The sequence below is a fragment of the Gobio gobio genome, assembly GCF_949357685.1.
Source record: "Gobio gobio genome assembly, chromosome: 3".
Taxonomy (NCBI): domain Eukaryota; kingdom Metazoa; phylum Chordata; class Actinopteri; order Cypriniformes; family Gobionidae; genus Gobio; species Gobio gobio.
Window position 1 is genome coordinate 17,917,766 of NC_137099.1, and position 20,952 is coordinate 17,938,717.

Sequence of the window (20,952 nt, forward strand, 5' to 3'; positions counted from 1 at the left end):
TGCAAGGTATTTTTCCCCATTCGTTTTCTCCATAGGGATTTCGAGAAAATCCTCAATAAAGAGTTCTAAGCCATGAACAAAACCACTCTGATGAATTACAACATTACATATTTTGTTTTTAAACAAAAAAGGGACAAGTACAAGACTTAATAATACAGTATGTTCTATGAAACATTTAATCACAGTCCATGAAGCATTGAAAATGCCATAATCAAATAAAAAACAGATGGTAAAATATAAAACTCTTGTTTCATAGATATTTATTAAAAGTATAGCATGGATTTTTTGAAGTTTTTGAAGCTATAAGTTGCTTGTAAAACTGATTCAATTACACTATTTGCAATGCTTTTTGGGAATGGAAGTTTGTTGAGCTCTTTCGGTGCAGTTCTTGTTTCTGTGTTAAAGGAAGGAACATGCCACTATTTTTGAAAACAAGGCTAATTTTCCAACTCGCTGGAGTTAAACAGTTGAGTTTCACCGTTTTCGACTCCATTCAGCTGATCTCCGGGTCTGGGACACTTTTAGCATAGATCATTGAATCTGTTTACAGCGTTAGAATCTCACTCAAAAAAATGACCAAAAGGTTTAGATATTTTTCCTATTTAAAACTTGACCCTTCTCTAGTTACATTGTGTACTAAGACCGACGGAAAATGAAAAGTTGCGATTTTCTAGGCCAATATGGCTAGGAACTATACTCTCATTCTTGCGTAATAATCAAGGAACTTTGCTGCCGTACCATGACCACTGTAGGATTGTGTGTAGGAACTAAAACTACAAAATCACATGGACTTTTGGCTTCTGGTTTAAGCGACTTCAGAGCTCATGGTTTTAAGAGGTTTATACGTTATTGTTAAAAATAAATCGTGCTATATGGAGAAAGTGAATGGAAATTTTACTTCCGAAACCCCACTAAAATATTTCAAACAGAAATCTTCCATTATTCATTGATGAGGACTCTAGCAGAGACGTTAAGGAGACATCAGGGAGAGCTAATGCTTCTGTTAACTGGCCAAGCGAGGCCAATAACCTCAAAATAGCTGATTTATTGGCCTGGCCAATGTATCAATCTATCACTTTTGGTAAGACGACTTCTATCCAAATTGTTGACCTGTCAGAATATGTAAAATATTACAAAAGATTCCACACACATATATGCACAATCAAGGACACACTGAGGACGTACAACTTCAAGCACAGAGACAAGAGCTTAAAACAGAACATTCATTTCTCAATGGAAACATGGTACAGCATGAAACATTACACAGACTATTCTGCAAGCTGTGAGGATGTCTAGCTCTTCCATGTCTCTCAGGCAAATGACCTTTTAGCTCCAATGAGACCACAGACTCTCCAATGAGGTAAAGTCCTCAGACATGAGAGAATCTGAACTACCGGTCAGAGAGCAAAAAAAGAGAGACGGGGAACTGAGAGAATGTGTCTCTAATTAAAAGTGCCCTAGCTATCTCTCCTCAGAATTCTGTGGCCTAGTTTATTAAAGTAGGCATTGAGTTTCTTTCTATGCTACACTACACAGTCTGAGCACTGACCTACTAGTTTTGCACACAGCCTGAACAGAGAAAGAGGTTACAATTGGAAACTGAAAAATGCTGTCTTTGCAGGTATGGTACGGGCAACAAATCAGCTTCCTTAGGTTTTAGATGCAATTTGTATACTGCCTAGTAGCCACTGCAAGAACTTATATGACTATTAATAAAGTATGCTCTACTGCATTTGTACTACACACATGCATATTTATAAAGTCCTACATGTGCCATGTGGGAAGTGTCATGTGACCTACATCATCAGCTAGGTCACTCCATTTACCAATATGACAGCTCCTCTCTCATGGCATCATGGGATAGTACGGTGTCCATAAGATTCTCGCTGCAGAATCTAGGCAGAAGCAGGGTTTTATGAATACTGCAGTTTCTACTTCTAGATAATCAATTTGGTTATTCTTATGTTAGCTATAAACTATATGTAGAACAAATAGTGTAGTAAAAGCCTTTGTGAAAAAGAAGTGCACTTTACTGTATTGAATGTGCACTTGTTTTCTTCAAATCACTTCCATTTAATCAAGTACATAAAGTACAAAATTAGTTGTTCTAATTTAGCAGACTTTAAGTAAACCAATTAGGTATACCAAAAGTACAACTGCAGGGTATTTACATGAAGTATATACTGTAAATATGTCAATGTATTTGTAGTATACTTAGCATAATTTGAAATACATTATAGTATTGTTTTTCACTAGGGAAGTACTTGATTATAATTGTAACTATAGTGTGTAATGAACTAAATTGCAACTTCATCCTAACAAACATGAAATTAGAAATATATTTAAATACATGACATTCAAGTTTCAAAAAGAAATGGCAATAAAGTAAATTTTAGTTTACCATAAGCTTGTGTTCAGTACAAACGGCTTGTTTGGACATTGTGGGATTTGTGACATTACACAGGCAAATACATTTCCATATGCCCGCCTCCAGAGCAAGACATCGACGAATTGTTTTACATCATCGCACCATAGGCCCCGCCCACTGGTGTTCAGCCGCTTAACGGCTGACACTTGTCTGCACCGGATGTGAGCATTGCGCTTAAGTCTGCCAACAAGAGGACAAATAGAGACGTAAATGTAACCATAAAGGAACATTCGCTTTGACGTGTCCAGTTTAAACAGCTCATTTGCTCATTTCTGTAGAGACGGATCACAGAATCAGGAACAAGTATATGGTTTATTTTTAATGCCGTCATGGATTGCGTCAAGGGATGGCTGATATATCAGCCACTATATCGGTATCGGCCCGATAAATGCAATTTTTTATGTTGTTGTTATTGAATATATATTGAATATTGATTGAAAATATATATGCGCGCTATTTACCATGATGGTTTTGAATTGCTTGATATGATTGGAATCACTTCGAAAAGAATGATACAGTTAAGCGCAACATGTGCAGCATAAATCTGTCATATAGGCTACATAAAATTATAATTAGAACACGACTGTAAAAGAATGTTGTGAATTTGCCCGTGTTTCAGCGTGTTTTCGCGGAAAGAGCGCATCCACAGAGTTACAGAGTCACAGCCTTATGTGTCATTGTAAGTTGCAATATTATGTTTATTTTGTGTGTGTTTATATATATATATATATATATATATACATATATATATATATATATATATTGTGTATATATCCTGTTGTGTGTATATATATATATATATATATATATATTATTTTTAATACATTTGCAAAGATTTCAAACAAACTTATTTCATGTTATAATTTTTAGCTTTCAAATATAAAGACTTATCGGTTATCGTTATCGGACCAAATTTTCATATCGGTGCATCCCTAATCACGTCAGAGAATTATGTTTGTTCAGAGAATTTGAATCCTCAAATTGGTCAAAAAGGCACTCTTATGTTCAACGAATTGTATTTAATATAAATGTAAACTATAATTTTACACCTTTGTACCTTTTTTATCCCTTAATATTAGTACCTTAGAGTAGCAAAACATACCTAACATTTTAGGGGTAAATAAGGTACAAAGATCTCCTTTGAAGGGTACACTCTAAAAAAAAAAAGGTTCTATATTGCACCAAAAATGGTTCTTGGCTCGTAATCATAGGGGAACCTTTTTTAGTGCTATATAGCACCAATTTTGGTGCTTCGGTGGTTCTTCAGCGGTTCTTCAGAGGTTCTTCAGCGGTTCTTCAGAGGTTCTTCACCGGTTCTTTGACTAAGGTGCTATATAGCACCTCTGAAGAACCGCTGAAGAACCACTGAAGCACCAAAATTGGTGCTATATAGCACTAAAAAAGGTTCCCCTATGATTACGAGCCTTTTTTTTTAGAGTGTACTGCCGCAGTGACAAGCTGTTGTACCCCTAAAAGTACAATTTTTATGAATTTTTCTGAGAGTGTTTGTTCAAAATACACAATCTTTGAAAATAAGTGATTTAATATCATATGGATTTTGCTTCTCAGGTAAATTTGTCTTGTTTCGTGTGTGTGTGTGAGTGTGTGTTTGAAGACAGATACTGATTAATACTGAGAAATATTTGTTGTGTAAAAATAGAAAAACACGGAGGAGGAGGATAAAGACTGTAATCGAGAGAACTGGAATAAGAAAAGGCAAAAGAGAGGTCAACAGACAAGCTGAGTACAGATTGTGCATTACGTAAGGCAAAGCAGAGGCAACAAAATGCAGAAAAGAACAACGAGAAGAAGGGTAGTGTTGGAGATAGATGAGGAGGAAGGAGAGAACGAGAAAGCAGGAATGCAGTAGACTGGTGTCTGACAAAACAACCAGATGGTCACTGTCCATGTTGATGGTGCTGCTGAATGTGTTTGTTATACCAGATGAATGTTAAAAGAAAGAATCTGCTAGTTTATTATGATTTAGTATCTTGTGGTGAAGATAACTGAAAAACAATACAAATAAAACAGCACCCTGTGTCCTCATTTAGTACTCCTGAACATTGCAGCGCTGTGCTCAGCTGTACCTCATTTTATAATAATCTCTTTGATATATTATGAACCTTATAGACAATGTATTTTATGTGACATGAATAAAAACAAGGCTGTGAAGGATAGTTTGTTCAATTGTTTGTATGGTTGTGTAATTTGGTTTTGGTCGTTGATGTTGATGAGACAAATTAGAATTGACTATAACACTTTCTATATAAAATAATCACATTTATTATTAGCTATATAACTTACTTTGCAGCAAACATTTTTAGAGCAAAGATGTTTCGCATTTTAGACGTGTTTTATTTCATTCAACGGTTATTTGGCATGAGCAGTCTGTTCCGATTCATAATTAATGTTTCACATGCTAAGTTAGACATTTCCGCATGCATATAGACAATAATTCAGAGATGGTGTTAATGAAGAATTCACATGAGCCCTCGTCAAAGCTGCTGTTCAAGACAGAATGTTCACTACCTCTGAATCTCCTTGACCTATGTTGAGTCATTCACTCATGGTGTGCGAGAGAGAGACTACAATCACATGAGAGGTTATGGTGCTGCAAAGCTAAAAATAAACTCATTGGTTTCTCAGACAGCACCTCATACGCGGGTATCCAGTGCGCACACACCCTCACACTCTCTCTCTCACACACACACACACACCAGGTTAAATGGAGATGGAATTTGTGAACTGAACTCATATAGGAAATGGAATGGGATGGCAAACAAACAGTCAGTACGTTTTTCTTCCTGTAAGTCATATATAATCACTTTATTGTGTATGGTTAAATTATATACGCAAAACTTTATTTATGATTATAGAATTGCTTATGCTTAATAGAATTGATAGAAACCCGCCATTGGAACTAAAATAAAATAACTTACAGTACACTCAGTACGTTAATTGTAAATTGTACGTTAAGGGGTACAACAGCTTGTCAATAGGGCTGCGGCGGAGTATTTTGTTGACTTGTGTACTTACATCATCCCAATTGTTTCCAAGAATGTTTAAATCCAGAGGATTAGCAGTTTTAACCAGGCACCCCAACTGAGCCTGGTTTCTCCCAAGGTTTTTTTCTCCATTATGTCACCTGATGGAGTTTTGGTTCCTCTGCCACCTTTGGCTTTTGGCTTGCTCAGTTGGGGACACTAAATATTCAACTATATTACTGATCAGCTCATTTCAATTATCATAAAGTAATAATTAAGATAAAATGTTGAAAATATGATTTTAAATGTCCTCATTATTAGATAAAAAGTCAAAAATATGATTTTAAAAGTCATAATAGTGAGATAAAAAGAGATAAAGAGATAAAAATTAGGTCATAATTATAAGATAAAATGTTGAAAATATGACTCATTGTGAGATGAACAGTTGAAATTAGGACTTTATGACTTAAAAATCTAAATTATGATCAAAAGTCCTAATTATGAGATAAAAAGCTGAAATTAGGTTAAAAAAAACACATTTAAGAGATGAAATCATGATTTTTATTTTACATGTGTTTAAAAAAAATTATCCATAATAATAATATTTACATTATTGTTTTCACTTTGTGCAATATATATTTTTTTACATTTTGAAATCAGTTTTTACAAAAGAAATTAATCAATTCAAAACTTACTTTAGCTTTTCATCTAAAACAAAATCAATTTCCTATCATCACTGTAAAGCTGCTTTGAAGCAATCTGTGTTGTGAAAAGCACTATAGAAATAAAGGTGACTTGACTTGGACCGTGTCCGTGCGTCGCCTATCTATCAATGACATCATACACGTGTTACCCTCGATTTCCGTACAAACCATGGAAACAACAAAGATGCTTTAATATATTATGTTTTATTAGACAGGTGAGCAACTGATCATTGATCATTGTTATATAGCTCAACAGTTAGTCTAATTCTTAAATTTTCTTAATATTCTTGAATCTTGTTTTCTTGATTTACCGCGAGTAGCATGTTTTACCATGCCTAATATCAATCTAGCTTACTGCAGTGTGCAACAAGTGTCTCATAGTAGCCCCTGAGCGAACGCACAGAGTAGCATTATAACATAACTTTCAACTCACTCAATCTAATATGATAGAACAGCGCTGCGTTACTCCACATACGCATGACCGGAGGAAGCACAAGCGTCGTCTGCGGTATAGTAAAAGCTCCACAGCTCTCGAGCCATGTGTCACGCTTGTCTCTCAATAGCAATCGTTCCAGCGGCCTTGTTCCCACCTTCATACTACAGTAACATTAATAAATCTTTAATACATTAGCTCATCCATGAATATGATTTCTGCCCTACTTTTCCACCGGCTGTAGAGGTGAAGACAACAACTCGCATGATTCCGCAAAATCAAGGCGCCCTCCAGCGGCAACAAATTATGTTTTATTAACAAAGGTCGGGAGGAACACGTTCAAATGATCCATCCAATCATCATGTCCTTCTAACCAGCTGTCAGCAATCAGCAATCGATCTATCCAATCATTATGTCATTCTAACCAGCTGTCAGCAATCAGCAATCAACATGTCTACCCAATCAGCACAAGTGAAGGACTATATAAATACCCAGTCAACTCACCAATGTTCATTGACAGTTTTTCAGCATCCCTCCACCACCCCGTCTTCCTCACACTCACCTGGTTACTTCCTAACCAGAGATACGGGGGGAGTACTCTGGGTTCGGGCCATGTGTGAACTTGTGAATTACATATTGTGCCTTTAAATTTTAATCACAAGAAGCACATACATGCTGTACATTCAAAACCATATACTGTCTAGTAGGTACTACATTTGGTTTGAAACAGCCGTTAAAAAAATATGTTCTATATAGTATGAAGAATATGAGTATATGAATGAAATTACGGACATATTATATCAACCATGTTGACGTTGTCACTCTCATGTGACAGTACTTGGTACTTTTAAGAACTGTTCACTGAAAGGTTTTTTAGGGAACCCAAAATAGTTCTTCTATGGCATCAGTGTGAACCCCAGAATCTTTATTTTCAAAGCAAGACACTAGTGCAAAGACATTGTTTTTCATACACTGGTCAATTTTGGCACATGTTTCAGACTAGTGGGAAAAAAACATCCAAAATACACCTCAGTTTTTATTTTTTTTGCACTTTATCTATTTGAGACAGTAGATTTCAAATATAATACATATCTTTAAACGTTTTCTCAAAATGAGTTTTTTCTCATACACTGAGCTAGAAATCTCCACTTCAGTAGCACTTGCATACACCAAACTTTACAGTTTTATTCCCATCTATGTACTGAAGGTTTTTAACAGAGGGGTTTGTTCATATATCATTTGCCTGATTTTATACATGATGAAACATTAATGTTGAACCTGGCCTTATCAAATGTTCAGATTTCAGTTTTGAAAACCTATGCAAATTAGTGCATTTTTAATTAGATACTACCTAATTTGTATATTTAAACATAGCACTTCAATACAAAATGCTCACAGTTCTTAATTTATTCTATCAACTGGGGAAGTATGGTGATATCTCTATATTGATAACATATTCCCCCCTGTAGTCAATACATTTTTAAGTTTGATCACCAAAATGACATTTTTCCTGTAAAAAAAAAAAAGCTTAAAAAAATGAATGCCTTAAAATAGCTTGAATGTAACAATGAATATGCAAATGAGCTCCGCCTCCACTCAAGATCAGAATACCTGATCCACTCGGACAACTTTACTGCAGTACACAATGGATGGTTTAATTCATAATGAAATACTGATTTAATTCAGCTATATATGTTTGAACCAGAAACTGGTTCAGAAGAGGCAGCGGAAGAGTGAATTATACAGGCTCGTATACAAATACATTAAATGTAATTAATATGAGTGTTGCTAATGTTACACAAACCATGTTCCCGTTCGCTATCTCCGTCTGCCTTCTAAAAATGTGTATCCTTAGAAACGCTTTTTGAACAACTTAGAATGTCAATGGAGAAAGGCATATAGTTCATCATAACATCATAATACACATCATATACATAATTCACCCGCTACACAACGATCAGGTGAAGTGGGTACCACGGATTATCTCTTCATCACAGAACCTGATAGTGGGTGGGATATATTAGGCAGCAAGTGAACATTTTGTCCTCAAAGTTGATGACTTAGAAGCAGGAAAAAATGGTCAGGCATAAGGATTTGAGTGAGTTTGACAAGAGCCAAATTGTGATGGCTAGACGACTGGGTCAGAGCATCTATAAAACTGCAGCTCTTGTAGGGTGTTCCCGGTCTGCAGTGGTCAGTATCTATCAAAAGTGGTCCAAGGAAGGAACAGTGGTGAACCAGCAACAGGGTCATGGGCGGCCAAGGCTCATGCACTTGGGGAGCGAAGGCTGTGTTATCCGATCAAACAGATGAGCTACTGTAGCTCAAATTGCTCAAGAAGCTAATGCTTGTTCTGATAAAAAGGTTAATGCTTGTTCTGATAAAAAGGTGTCAGAATACACAATGCATCGCAGTTTGCTGCGTATGGGCCTGCATAGCCGAAGACTAGTCAAGGTGCCTATGCTGACCCCTGTGCACCGCCGAAAGCGCCAACAGTGGAAATTGTGAGCATCAGAACTGGATCACAGAGCAATGGAAGGAAGGTGGCCTGGTCGGATGAATCACATTTTCTATTACATCACGTGGATGCCCGGGTGCATGTGCGTCCCCAGATTCCCCAGATATCAATCCAATCGAGCACCTGTGGGATGTGCTGAACAAACAAGTCCGATCCATGGAGGCCCCACCTCGTAACTTACAGGACTTAAAGGATCTGCTGCTAACATCTTGGTGCCAGATACCACAGCACACCTTCAGGGGTCTAATGGAGTCCATGCCACGGCTCAGGGCTGTTTTGGCAGCAAAAGGGGGACCAATATTAGGAAGGTGGTCATAATGTTACGCCTGATCGGTGTATATTGCTAAATGTACCTGATTTTTCATACCCGCAGAAATATATACCGGGATAATGTGGCTTCTCGAGACTCCCTTGCTTCGCAATATAGTTAATGATATGCTAAAGATCACCCACTTGTTGGCAGGATTGGTTACAATATATTTGTGACGTGGAGAACAACTGTGATTTCAAACCGTTTCTTTGGTTCACTGCAGTTTTAAGGAGAAAATACTCAGCAATGGTGTGTGCACTTATGCATAATAAAAACACCACAGACAAATAAACAACTTGATTTTCACTACAGGGGGTCTTTAAGATTACAGTGCAGTGGAATGTAAGGATATTTAGATGTTTTCATTGAAAACCAGACAAATATTTTTTACAGTGTATTAATGAAAACAGCAAGATTTCGACCTGTCAGTAATCACCTCACCTCCGTAAACCCTGCGTCACCCTTTACCCTGCGTTAATCTAGAACTGGAGGTCATGATCTTTTTTATATATGTGGGTGCTGCTCATAGAATCGCAATTCCTGGGCTTATCGCGGAAAGAGGTTAAGACCATCTCTGACACGGACCAGCATCCTGTGCAGCGGAGCACTGCAGTGCTCAGCGAGTGTGAGAGAGAGAGAGAGAGAGAGAGATATGAATACAACATAAACTGCCACACCACCCAATGCTGTATTTTTGGAAACGATATCCCAGCATGCACCAGTGCTGTGATACTGATCCCGGAATCTAGGTGTCCATTTCAATCCCACTGTGCAAAAATGGGAGGGGGGGGGGGGGGGGGGTATAATTCAATCCTAATGATCCAGAAAATATTCTCGTTTTCCCTTCCAAAACCTACATTTCGGAAAAGCAAACTTTAAAAGCAAAACGATGGAATTGTTTCATAGAAAAAAGCAACACGAGTCATATGATTGGCTCTTTAGGAGGAGAGATGCTGTGGGAGAAGCAAAATGATTGGTTGTTCTGAGGGTGGGAAGGAGGCTGATTGGTGGTTTTGCCCTATAGCAGCAGAGCCTGCAGGCAAACAGGCCAACAGCAACAATTACACTGACGGATCTGAAAGAACTGGGTCGCTATGCCCACACTTTCCAACAGGGGATAAGACCAGCCAAAGCCTTTGAAAGCACACACATACACATACATACAGTTATGCTCACATATCACCTGTTACTGTGCTTAAACACACATGAACACAACACACTCAACTTACTACATCCAAACTTCAGACTGATACGTGGATGTGTGTGATTCTCAAACATATAATCCCTTCAACTTCTTCAACAGCTACACTTAGACGCAAGCTGTTACGTCAGAACACACGCACAGAGCTCCAGATGAGACCCAGATGCATATTTCCGCTATCCCGGTTTAACCGGATGCTCTGCTCTTACATCAGAATGTTGCCATGTTCGACTACACTAGACGCTCCATTAACTCAAATCCTGCCTCGCACCTGACAGGAGCACACCGAATAAAAATCACCTACCCCTGGCTGACAGCTTCTTTGTGTTGATGATTTTGGCCGCATACTCTTGGCCGGATGATATCTTCACGCATCGCCTCACGACAGAGAACGCGCCCCTGAAGAAGAGGGAAAAAAAGAGAAGACAGTGAAGAAAAAAAAATGGGCACGAGGCCCTGATGCCGGACAGATAGAGCATATGGCATGGAGAGCAGAATCTGTGCCATGATGGAGGCACAGCCTGAGCGCTTCCAAGGTTACACAACTATGATTTTCCACGGTTGTTTGTCCGTGTGTGTTTGACGAGCGCGTGTGGGTGTTTTGAAATTGCTTCGCATATTTGCTGGCCACATACACACCAAATCCGTCCATGCGCTCATTGGAAATGAGGGGGTTAATTACACGCCACCTTAAATGTCCCCTCTGGTGCGTTTGTTCTTCTCTCAAACAGAATGAGAGAATGATGATTTTTTTTCAAATCTCACTGTTAGAACATTTTAATCATTTTGAACGACAAAAAACCCCCCATAAAAATTACAGTATAATTAATATAGTTTAAAATATATATTTTGAAAGGCCAATCATTTAATTTGACTATACAATATTTACTGTAGAATTTCCTTTTAGAATGAAAAAATATAAATAATATTGTAATATAAAAATATATATATTTTAATATTACAATTAAATATTAATTCCTTTTAGAATGTAAAAATATAAATAATATTGTAATATAAAAATATATATATTTTAATATTACAATTAAATATTAATTCCTTTTAGAATGAAAAAATATAAATAATATTTTTATATAAATATATATTCATTCTGATGATAATAACAATAAGGTTCACTTAACTACATTAGTTAACATGAATTAATAATAAACCACTTATAAAGCATTTATATATCTTTGTCAATGTTAATTTCAACATTTACTAATGCATTATTAAAATCTTGTTAACATTATTTAAGGCACTGTGAACTAACACGAACAGCTGTATTTTTATTAACTAACGTTAACAAAGATGAACTAATGCTGAACAGAGGTGTTGTTCATGGTTAGTTCATATTAACTAATGCATTAACTAATGTTAACTAATACATCCTTATTGTAAAGTGTTACCAATAATTTAACAACAAATAAAATATTAATCACCTTATTATTTATGTGGAAAAGTGCCTTCCCTGTGAAAACTTTCACATCTGCTTGTAATATTTTTAAAATGTAAGTTTTTATCTTATTTTTGCACTGAATCGTTTGGTTGCATTTTGTATTAATTTACAGTAAAAAAAATGTTTACTGCATTATTTAAGTGCAATGCTGGAGAAGCTGAACTAAATCATGTAAAACCTCTCAATCGATAGGCTACACTTTATCCTTAATAAAACATTTTAAACAAAACTTGTGATATATTTGAGACGTGCAATTGTGTAATAATAAAGTGATAATGACAGTAGGCTATTTATGTTTAGTCGATGTGAGGGTATAATGGAATGTGCTCGAGCAGCGTACTGTTGCTATAGCAACCTCCTCAGCGACTTCGCGAGCGTCTGTTTAGCGCATTGTGATCAAAGACTTAATATAGCCTACAGAAAGGGACTTTGCTTGTAATCTTTTATGGCTAGTGAAACGTTGTTTAGAAACGTTTCAACGTAGGCCTACTTATTTATTTTTGCATAGGCATATAGTACTTGTATGCAACAAAAAAAAAACATATTCATACACCCCAAACCTTTCGTTTCTACTTCTTTTGGTGCAGTTCAGTTTTGACTGTTAATACATAATTCGGATCATGTGCATTGTATGAAATCAAATATGGTACAAACAGGCACCTCTATGTAACAAAGGGGAGCCTAGCTCTGGTGCCCAATATTTGTATGATGCCACCGCGCAGATGGCGCATGCAGAGACGTTTCGACAACATCATATTTCGAACAGACTGTTATTCAAGAGATTCCAATTTAAGGTCACAATGGGCTTAAAAACGGACTCAATCCGGACTCGTTTTAGATCTGAACGCATCAGTCAGAATAATATGTCACATGCTGAAATATAAGGTATCTCCTGAAAGCCGTACAGATCGGGACCACCGATGTGGCCTCTGCTCTGCTGCGCACCCTCCCCCTCCCCAGTCAAACGCAACGCAAGGAATCCCCAACGCGATAATGAACGGCGCGGGAATGTGTGTCTGCACTGTTGTCGCATTGCCATGAGTATTCCTGTCTCCGGGGGGAAAGAGCCCGAGCCCACTAAAACATACATTATACCAGCTGTTCGGAGATCGGACGTGATAATCACAATGGCCGTGTTCCAAATCCTAAAGCGGTGGCAACACACACTGCAATTTTGGGCATCACGGGCACGTTCGGAACGGACCCGTGATTGTCAAAGAATGCCGTCTGGGTTGACAGCTTGCAAGGCTGCGAGACAGAGACTAGTATAATCAAGCGCTCACGGCAAGGTTATTATAGCCTAAGCGTTCGCTGCAATTATAACGGAGCTGTCAAACAGAAGACGCGCATCGTTTGTGCATATTAAACGCACAGGAATGCAATGATTCTGCAGTAGAAAATCCAGCACTCACTTTCCGAGCTCCTCAAAAAGCTGATATTCATCCGTGAATCTGGTGCAGATGGTCAGAGCCATTGTGATGGGGAATCGGCAGCGCGAGGAAGAGGATGATGCGGGGAAGCGCAGTCAGTCTCCTCTCGTCCCTCCTGTACACCAAAAGGAGAGCACTTGAATGATTATTTTGGTAGCTTCTGCTTCGGTTCCTCGTCTCTTGAAGGGAGCTGCACCGATCAATGTCAGATGATCAGATATGTAAACCTATGGGTCGATCACCAAGGGGAGGAAGAAGCGCGTTCACATCCGACGGTTCCATGGGCTCATCATTATACGCGTTGACGTTGCCATCTCTCTCTCTCGGACGCGTTTGCATACAGCACCTCGCCCCCTTCTCCCCTCCCTTTCAAAGCCATGCCCCGCCCTCTCAAACATCATGCACTAGGAGAGTTTTCATATTTATCATACTTAATAATTCGTCATGGCAATATAGCAATAAGGTCAAATGAATAATTGATCTAGTATATAAGCATAGCCTAACGTGATATTTCACAATGCCTGCAGCACATGCCTGTGCCACATGCTTCATTTTATTTAATGCATAAGTGTTTATGATCTAATAAAGAAAATATTACCGCCTACTTGTCAAACTATTTAAATTAACAGAAAAATAAATTATAAAGGGTAATATGCAAAGTTTCAAGGTTTGTCATTAAGAAATTGAAATTATTCATTTTTTCCGAATTATACTGCTAATAATTCTATTTTTCTTCAACTTTAAAGAAGCAACATTGCCAGAAATTACTGCAGCATGCTGTAATATGGTTGTGCATTTCAAGATCTTCTCAAGATATCCTTTTGTTGCTAAAGTTGATAATCCCGACCTGCAAATGCATGCCAGCCTGGCATTGCCAGGTACACTGTAAAATCCAACAGTTGTTCTTACTAAGACTTTTTTAGTAAACTTTTACTTAATGTCCAATTATTTGTTGAACTTACTTAAAACAATTAAGTAATCTGAACTATTTGCATGCTATGCCTTCGTTACTTAGAAAACTCAAGTACAGAAAGAAAACTCATTACTTGACTGGTATGAGTACCATTTTGCCAAAGCAAAAGAAAAAACAAGCACGTTTTTGAGGTGGGGCAATTTTTAATAGACTTATCACTCATTTCCTCCACTTCACCATAATTGTGATTAGTGTTCCCTTTGGTTGGACACTTGGAACTTCATTCATATTAGTAACTAACTTAAAGCAGCAATGCAACAAGAATGATTTCAAAAGAAGGGAAGTAATAAATATATTTAAAAAATAATATATATATATTTGTCCAATAATGATATATAACATAACTATATTTCATTTCAAATAACGATCTTTTAACATTATTTTTGCTTATATTTGTGGCATAACCTTTTAATTGAGTTGATATAATCCCTCTATATTTGTCACAATTTAATTTGACCACGCTTGAGTGTGTCACACACAGACTTCAACATTCAGCATGCAAACAATGGTAACAAGGATTTGTTTTATTTTATTTTTTTTATTTTTTATTAATACAACCTTTACTATTTTACTTGTTGTCATTATTGGGGTTATACTGACAAAAGACAAATAGTAAAATAAAGCCAAAAATAGTAAAACGAAGCAATTAATTAACTCTGGGAGTACACTTCCTCAGATCCCAGATAGAATTAAGTTGAATTAAGGCAACGAGTTTGCACAATTAAATTAAGTAAACTGAACTAATTCGTTTTTACAGTGTACTACCCGTCCCTAACTACCCCTGTATTGTGGTATGTTTATAGTATCACATGGTAATACCTACTGACATTCATGTGTCACATTTAGATACTCCTACTTCCAAGAATACCATACTAAAATTGTATTGTACATAAAACATGATAGCCATACAGTGCAGTAATAATAATGGTTCTGGCAAAAGATAAAACACGAAACAAAAAGAGGTAGCATAGTAAAAAATAAATTCAGGTAAAAAAAAAAACCCAACAATTTAGGCTACACTAAAAAATATTGGTAACACTTTATTTTACAGTGTCCTTGTTACATGTTACATGTACTTGCACAGTAATAACAGTATTATGCATAATTGCAGGTAACTAACCCTCTACCAGACCCTTAGCCTATAGTAAGTACATATAATTAATTACTCAATACTTAAATATAAAACTACACTGTAACAATGACACCTTAAAATAAAGTGTAACCAAAATAGTAGGACTGACTATTACTGTGAAACATGCCTGGTTCTATGCGCCTATAGAAAGGTGGGCTGGCAGATATCCTATAGGTGTTTGTTGTTGTTGTTGTTTGTGTGTGTGTGTGTGTGTGTGTGTGGGGGGGGGGGGGGTATACACTAGATAGATAGATAGATAGATGGATAGACAGATAGATAGATAGATGGATAGACAGATAGATAGATAGATAGATAGATAGATAGATAGATAGATAGATAGATAGATAGATAGATAGATAGATAGATAGATAGATAGATAGATAGATAGATAGATAGATAGATAGATAGATAGATACACTGTAAACCCGAATAAGTTCCCAGAACTCAAAAAAATTGAGGCAATCGATTGCCTCAAATTTTTTAAGTTAGATAACTTAAAAGTCACAATTTTCCAGAACTTAAAAGGTTGGACTACCTGCTACTTGTACCTTTTGATAACAGTTAAATTAAAGTGCTCATTTAGCTCAACTAAAATAATTGCAGTTCATATGACTTACAGTTTTCTGTTAAGGCAACTCAATTATTTTCAGTTATTACAACAAAGTTTTGAATATTCACAGAACTTTAAAAAATCAGTACACGACCACACCATTTTATGTTAACAAAACTCAATGTTTATTGCTTTGTGTTGTCATTGCTTTAAGTACACATTAGTCAAATATGTTGAGTTTTTTTACTTAAAAACATGTGACTCAAACTTAAAATTTTGAGGCATTTGAGATCCAGCACAGTTTTAATCAGAAAAGCTGAATAAGTTATAAAATAGATTGTATGTTAAGTACTTTGACTTCCTGTGAGATTTACTCACACACATACATCAAGAATCAGCCTATGAATCCCAACCATGGTGACACGCTTCATGCCGCAATGCATTATGGGAGTCATGGATGAGTTTTGCATGATGCACCCAGAATGCATTGCGGCATGAATCATGTCACCATTGTTGAGATTCATAGGCTGATTATTGATGTATGTGTGTGAGTAATAGGGTTGGGTAACGAAATCCGGTTCTTATATAACCGGTATGTACCGGACCGAATCAGAACGCAGATTTCGGTTCCTCATCTCGGTGCCAAAATTAAAACGTGCTTTCGCTTGCTTTGGCTGGCACAGAGCCAGAGACACACGCTCAGCGCTGGTCACAACTCATGACAACTATTCAGTGTTTTCAACCACATCATCTTTATTTCAGGTTTCAGACATTTAAATGATCATAAGTAATAGCAAAAAACACACACAGATGTCTATGAAAGCGGAAATGACAATCCTTTGAGACGGTTATAATTTGACTAACGTTACGTGTTTTATTCACGTCAGATACATGCACATTATATAGTAACTATATATCGTTTACTCTATTCTTCTTCCAGTTCACTGGTCACTTACTTTCATGTATTTCGTGAGACGAGAATGAACTCAAGTGTTGTAAATCCGACAGATCCGATTCTGAGGCGCAAACTAACGGCGCCGCCCATTGCGCTTTATAGATCAACTAACACACATTCACTCACACATTTGAACATCAGATAGTTTGTGTGGCACAGTTAAGAAGTTTGTGAATATTTTGAATAAAAAGAAAAAACGAAATAAACCCGATACAGCTGAGCTGTCAGCGCTATTGCGGCTGCTGTGTGTCATGTGAGAAGCATGACGCGTCGCCATGGAAACATTAAGGCGGTGCGTTCTAAAATATTTAGCCAGAGAATATGATATTTCAAAATAAAGCTGAAGCTCGAAGCTGGTTAGTAGCAGATCAAGAATACAGACTAGGCCTACTGCTGTTATTACTGTAACTGTTATTTAGAGTTATATTAGGCTTGTTGTAGTTGGAATAGGTGGCTTAGGTTTTACTGTGAATTTGTAAATAAGTCAATTATAATTTGTAAATAAGTAAATTGTTTTTTGTATTTATTTATATTCATACATTTAAGTATACATTAAACTTTTAATAAATGGTTCAATTTAAATAAAAAATAAATAAATAAAAAGCCATTTAATGTCATCCACCTCGTTTTGTGGCCTTTAAAAAAAAAAAAAAGTATCGGTTCAGGCACCGTTTAGGCACCGGAACCGTTTTAAAAGTATCGGTTTGGCACCGGAATCGAAAAAAACCCAAACGATACCCAACCCTAGTGAGTAAGTCTCGAAGGAGCTAGAAGTGCGTTATAGAATGTGTTAAACCGGAGAACAAAACTTATGTACACGTTTTAAAAATCGTTTAGTTTATAGGCTACATTAAACTGATGACAATAAAAATACAATAAATAAATTTTGTCTTCTACTAACGCATTTCAGTTTGCCCCAATTAAATTGTTTTAATAGGCTATGGTTGTAATTTATTTGTTATGATGGATTTTACTTATTTGGTTAAGCACTTTGAGATTTTATTGTATTTTAGCATGGCTATATAAAATAAGTTTATTTTTAAATCCTCTCTATTTGAAACAACAGAAATAACAGGACTTCATAATTCTTAGCATGTAATTATTTTATTCTATTAAGTTGTACTTAATTTATGTTTTTAAGTTATGCTTACTTATTCACAAAAAAGTTCTGTTTAATCAAAAAATATTAGTTGAAATTACTCAAAAGGAAGACCATGTTACACCAACTTTAAATAATTAAGTTAGTAGAACTTTTTCTGAAACTTTGAGTATACACTACTTAATCTATTTAATTAATTTGAACATTCGGGTTTACAGTGAGATCGATAGATAGATCGATAGATCGATAGATAGATAGATAGATAGATAGATAGATAGATAGATAGATAGATAGATAGATAGATAGATAGATAGATAGATAGATAGATAGATAGATAGATAGATAGATAGATAGATAGATAGATAGATAGATAGATAGATAGATAGATAGATAGATAGATAGATAGATAATATTAACTTTATTTATAACATTTTATAACATGACATGAATTTTTTTATTATTATTTTCACTTTTTAAATAAAATGCTAACATTTTCTTTTTTTTTTTTCTTTTTTTTAACTGTCCAGTGATAATTTGGAAAGAAACCAGAATAGAACATGTTACTATAGCAATGAACGCGTGGAAAGGGACCATTAAATGCTACACAGAATGTGTTTTTTCATCCCATTCCACATACTTTTCTATAGTTCTACCGCGTCCATTCAGTTTAACAGCACATCAAGCCAAAGAAGGCAATGTTTCAGTACTAAAGTGTATGCATTTTTTTTATTTTAACGTTCTCTCTGTCCCAGGCACGTGCAGGGGGGGGGGGTGCTCGAGCCCCTGCCCTTTTTCAAAATGAATCAAAAGTGCCCCTCTCAGACAAATATCAATGATAATATCATGGTCAATAAAACTAAATAATTGTGATTATTATAACATGACATTGATGACAATGTATACAATAGTAACGAACGACTCAAAAGTCGGACAATTTCTGTTGAGGCGTTGCCATAACGCGTTGCTATGGGTTGCGTGCGTTTTGATTGACCTGCTGATTTTCCTCTGTTCGGAAGCGGCTCTCGAGACAAATATGGTCCTTTCAGAGAGTGTGTGGCCTTACGGGAAAAAAGTAAACCAATATTTTTTTTTCATCCATAATCAGAGCTAATGTGTTGATTTAAATACAAATCTATATATTAGGCTATATATTTTAAAGTATTACACAATTCACCAATGCCCGTTTGTCATGTATATACACCAACCAATCGTGATCTGGCAAAGCAAGTTCAAATTCCATGGGCATGTGAAGTGGAGCGGTAATTTTCTGTTCTTATTCATAAATCGGTTCAAAATTACATGGACAGACGAACTAACTTTTCGGGCTTTCGGTATGGTGCGCGCGTGTACCGAACGTTTATGAATGTAATCTAACAGTTAACAGTCGGCTTGTTTAAAGCGCGGAACACTCAATCCTAGTTCCCACACGAACATATTTGTTCAACTTCAAGCGACAGCGCGCGAGTGAACGCGATCATCTCTTCCTAAAGAAATGAATATCTAAAAGGTATATGTTGAGGATACATTACAACTTACTGAAACGTATCATATGTTGTGTAATCGCTCCATCGGTGCTTCAACCGCGGAAAGACAATAAAACAGCTTGTAAACAAACAATGTCATGTAGAATCACATTTACCTCAAAAGTCATTCAGTGTCCACAGCTGTGAGTTCACTAGAGAGATTAACTCTTTCACTGAATACATGCACTATATTAGCCTATATATTCGTTTATATTAGTCTATATATATTCATTATATACCACTTAGCCTGTTTGTGATGTCTTGTTTATTTAATGCATGTTTAAATAAACCTGTCATGAAAATTACAGCCACTAAATGATTATATTTCAACGAGTTGGAGAAAAAATAATAATAATTAGATTTAGATATTAATGCAAAAACTGCCTTATGTGAAGCTTATGAGTGTTGATTTTTATATCTAAAAATAAATAGCAAATGAATTTAGGCTAATAGTTTGGGCTACATAGCAATATGTAAGGGCTCCCTATATAGTTTACAGCATTATCTTTAAGAAACTTTTAGTTATAACTGAATTAATTTAAGGACAGACACACATTTTTTTTTCATTAAACCACTGTTGAATAAAAATTAATAAAAAGCAATTTGTAAAACTGCTGTACCGAATCGGTACCGAACCGTGACTTCAAAACGAGGTACGTACCGAAACCGAGGTACGTACCGAACTGTCAGTTTTGTGTACCGTTACACCCTAATATATATATATTTACATATTGCCCCTTTTTTACATTTGAGCCCCTGCCTCTGAAGAACTCTCTGCAACGGCCCTGCTCTGTCCAATAAATGCACGTTGTTAAATGAGCGCGTTTTTTATTTTATTTATTTTTTATTTTTTAGCTAGTTTCAACTTGGCATGAATCGAAAATCAAATCAGAGCTGTACATATTCACAAATACAACTCCTCGTAATTCACACCTTAATAGCACGCAAATATTTCTGCCCGTTTTCGCTCTTGTGATTGTCAGCCCTCGCTTTTTCTGCTTCAGACTGAACCGCGCCGCGCCGTTGCTTTCAGTTAATAAAGGAAAAATACTTCACATTTCTGGTGTTATTTTTGTGATTGTTGAGGCATTCTACAGCCCTTCATCAAAACTATGAACCACGGGCGGATCTACAGGGGGGCAAGGGGGGGCAGGTGCCCCCCCACTCTAGAGCCTTGCCCCCCCAGCTGCCCCCCTAACTTTGATGATCCAAAAACTGTACTTGTAAAAACAACACGCCAGTATGTCCAATACATT

The 20,952-nt window shown here is 36.4% G+C and overlaps 1 protein-coding gene across 17 annotated transcripts in view; it reads right to left on the reverse strand.

The window, feature by feature from the left end:
• Positions 1-13,829, reverse strand: part of camk2d2 (calcium/calmodulin-dependent protein kinase (CaM kinase) II delta 2) — a gene marked incomplete at its 3' end in the record, with an annotated part of 51,526 nt that extends 37,697 nt beyond the window's left edge. For 4 of the 17 annotated variants that reach the window (XM_079812638.1, XM_079812636.1, XM_079812650.1 and 1 more), the window contains exons 1-2: positions 13,447-13,795; positions 10,883-10,977 (exon numbers count right to left, since the gene is read on the reverse strand). In XM_079812638.1, coding sequence (XP_079668764.1) covers positions 10,883-10,977; positions 13,447-13,508 — 157 coding nt within the window. In that variant the 5' untranslated portion in view covers positions 13,509-13,795. Of the gene's footprint in view, positions 1-10,882; positions 10,978-13,446 lie in introns of all 17 variants that reach the window. The other 13 variants (XM_079812647.1, XM_079812634.1, XM_079812641.1 and 10 more) reach the window with 7 other exon arrangements.
• Positions 13,830-20,952: the final 7,123 nt, after the last annotated feature.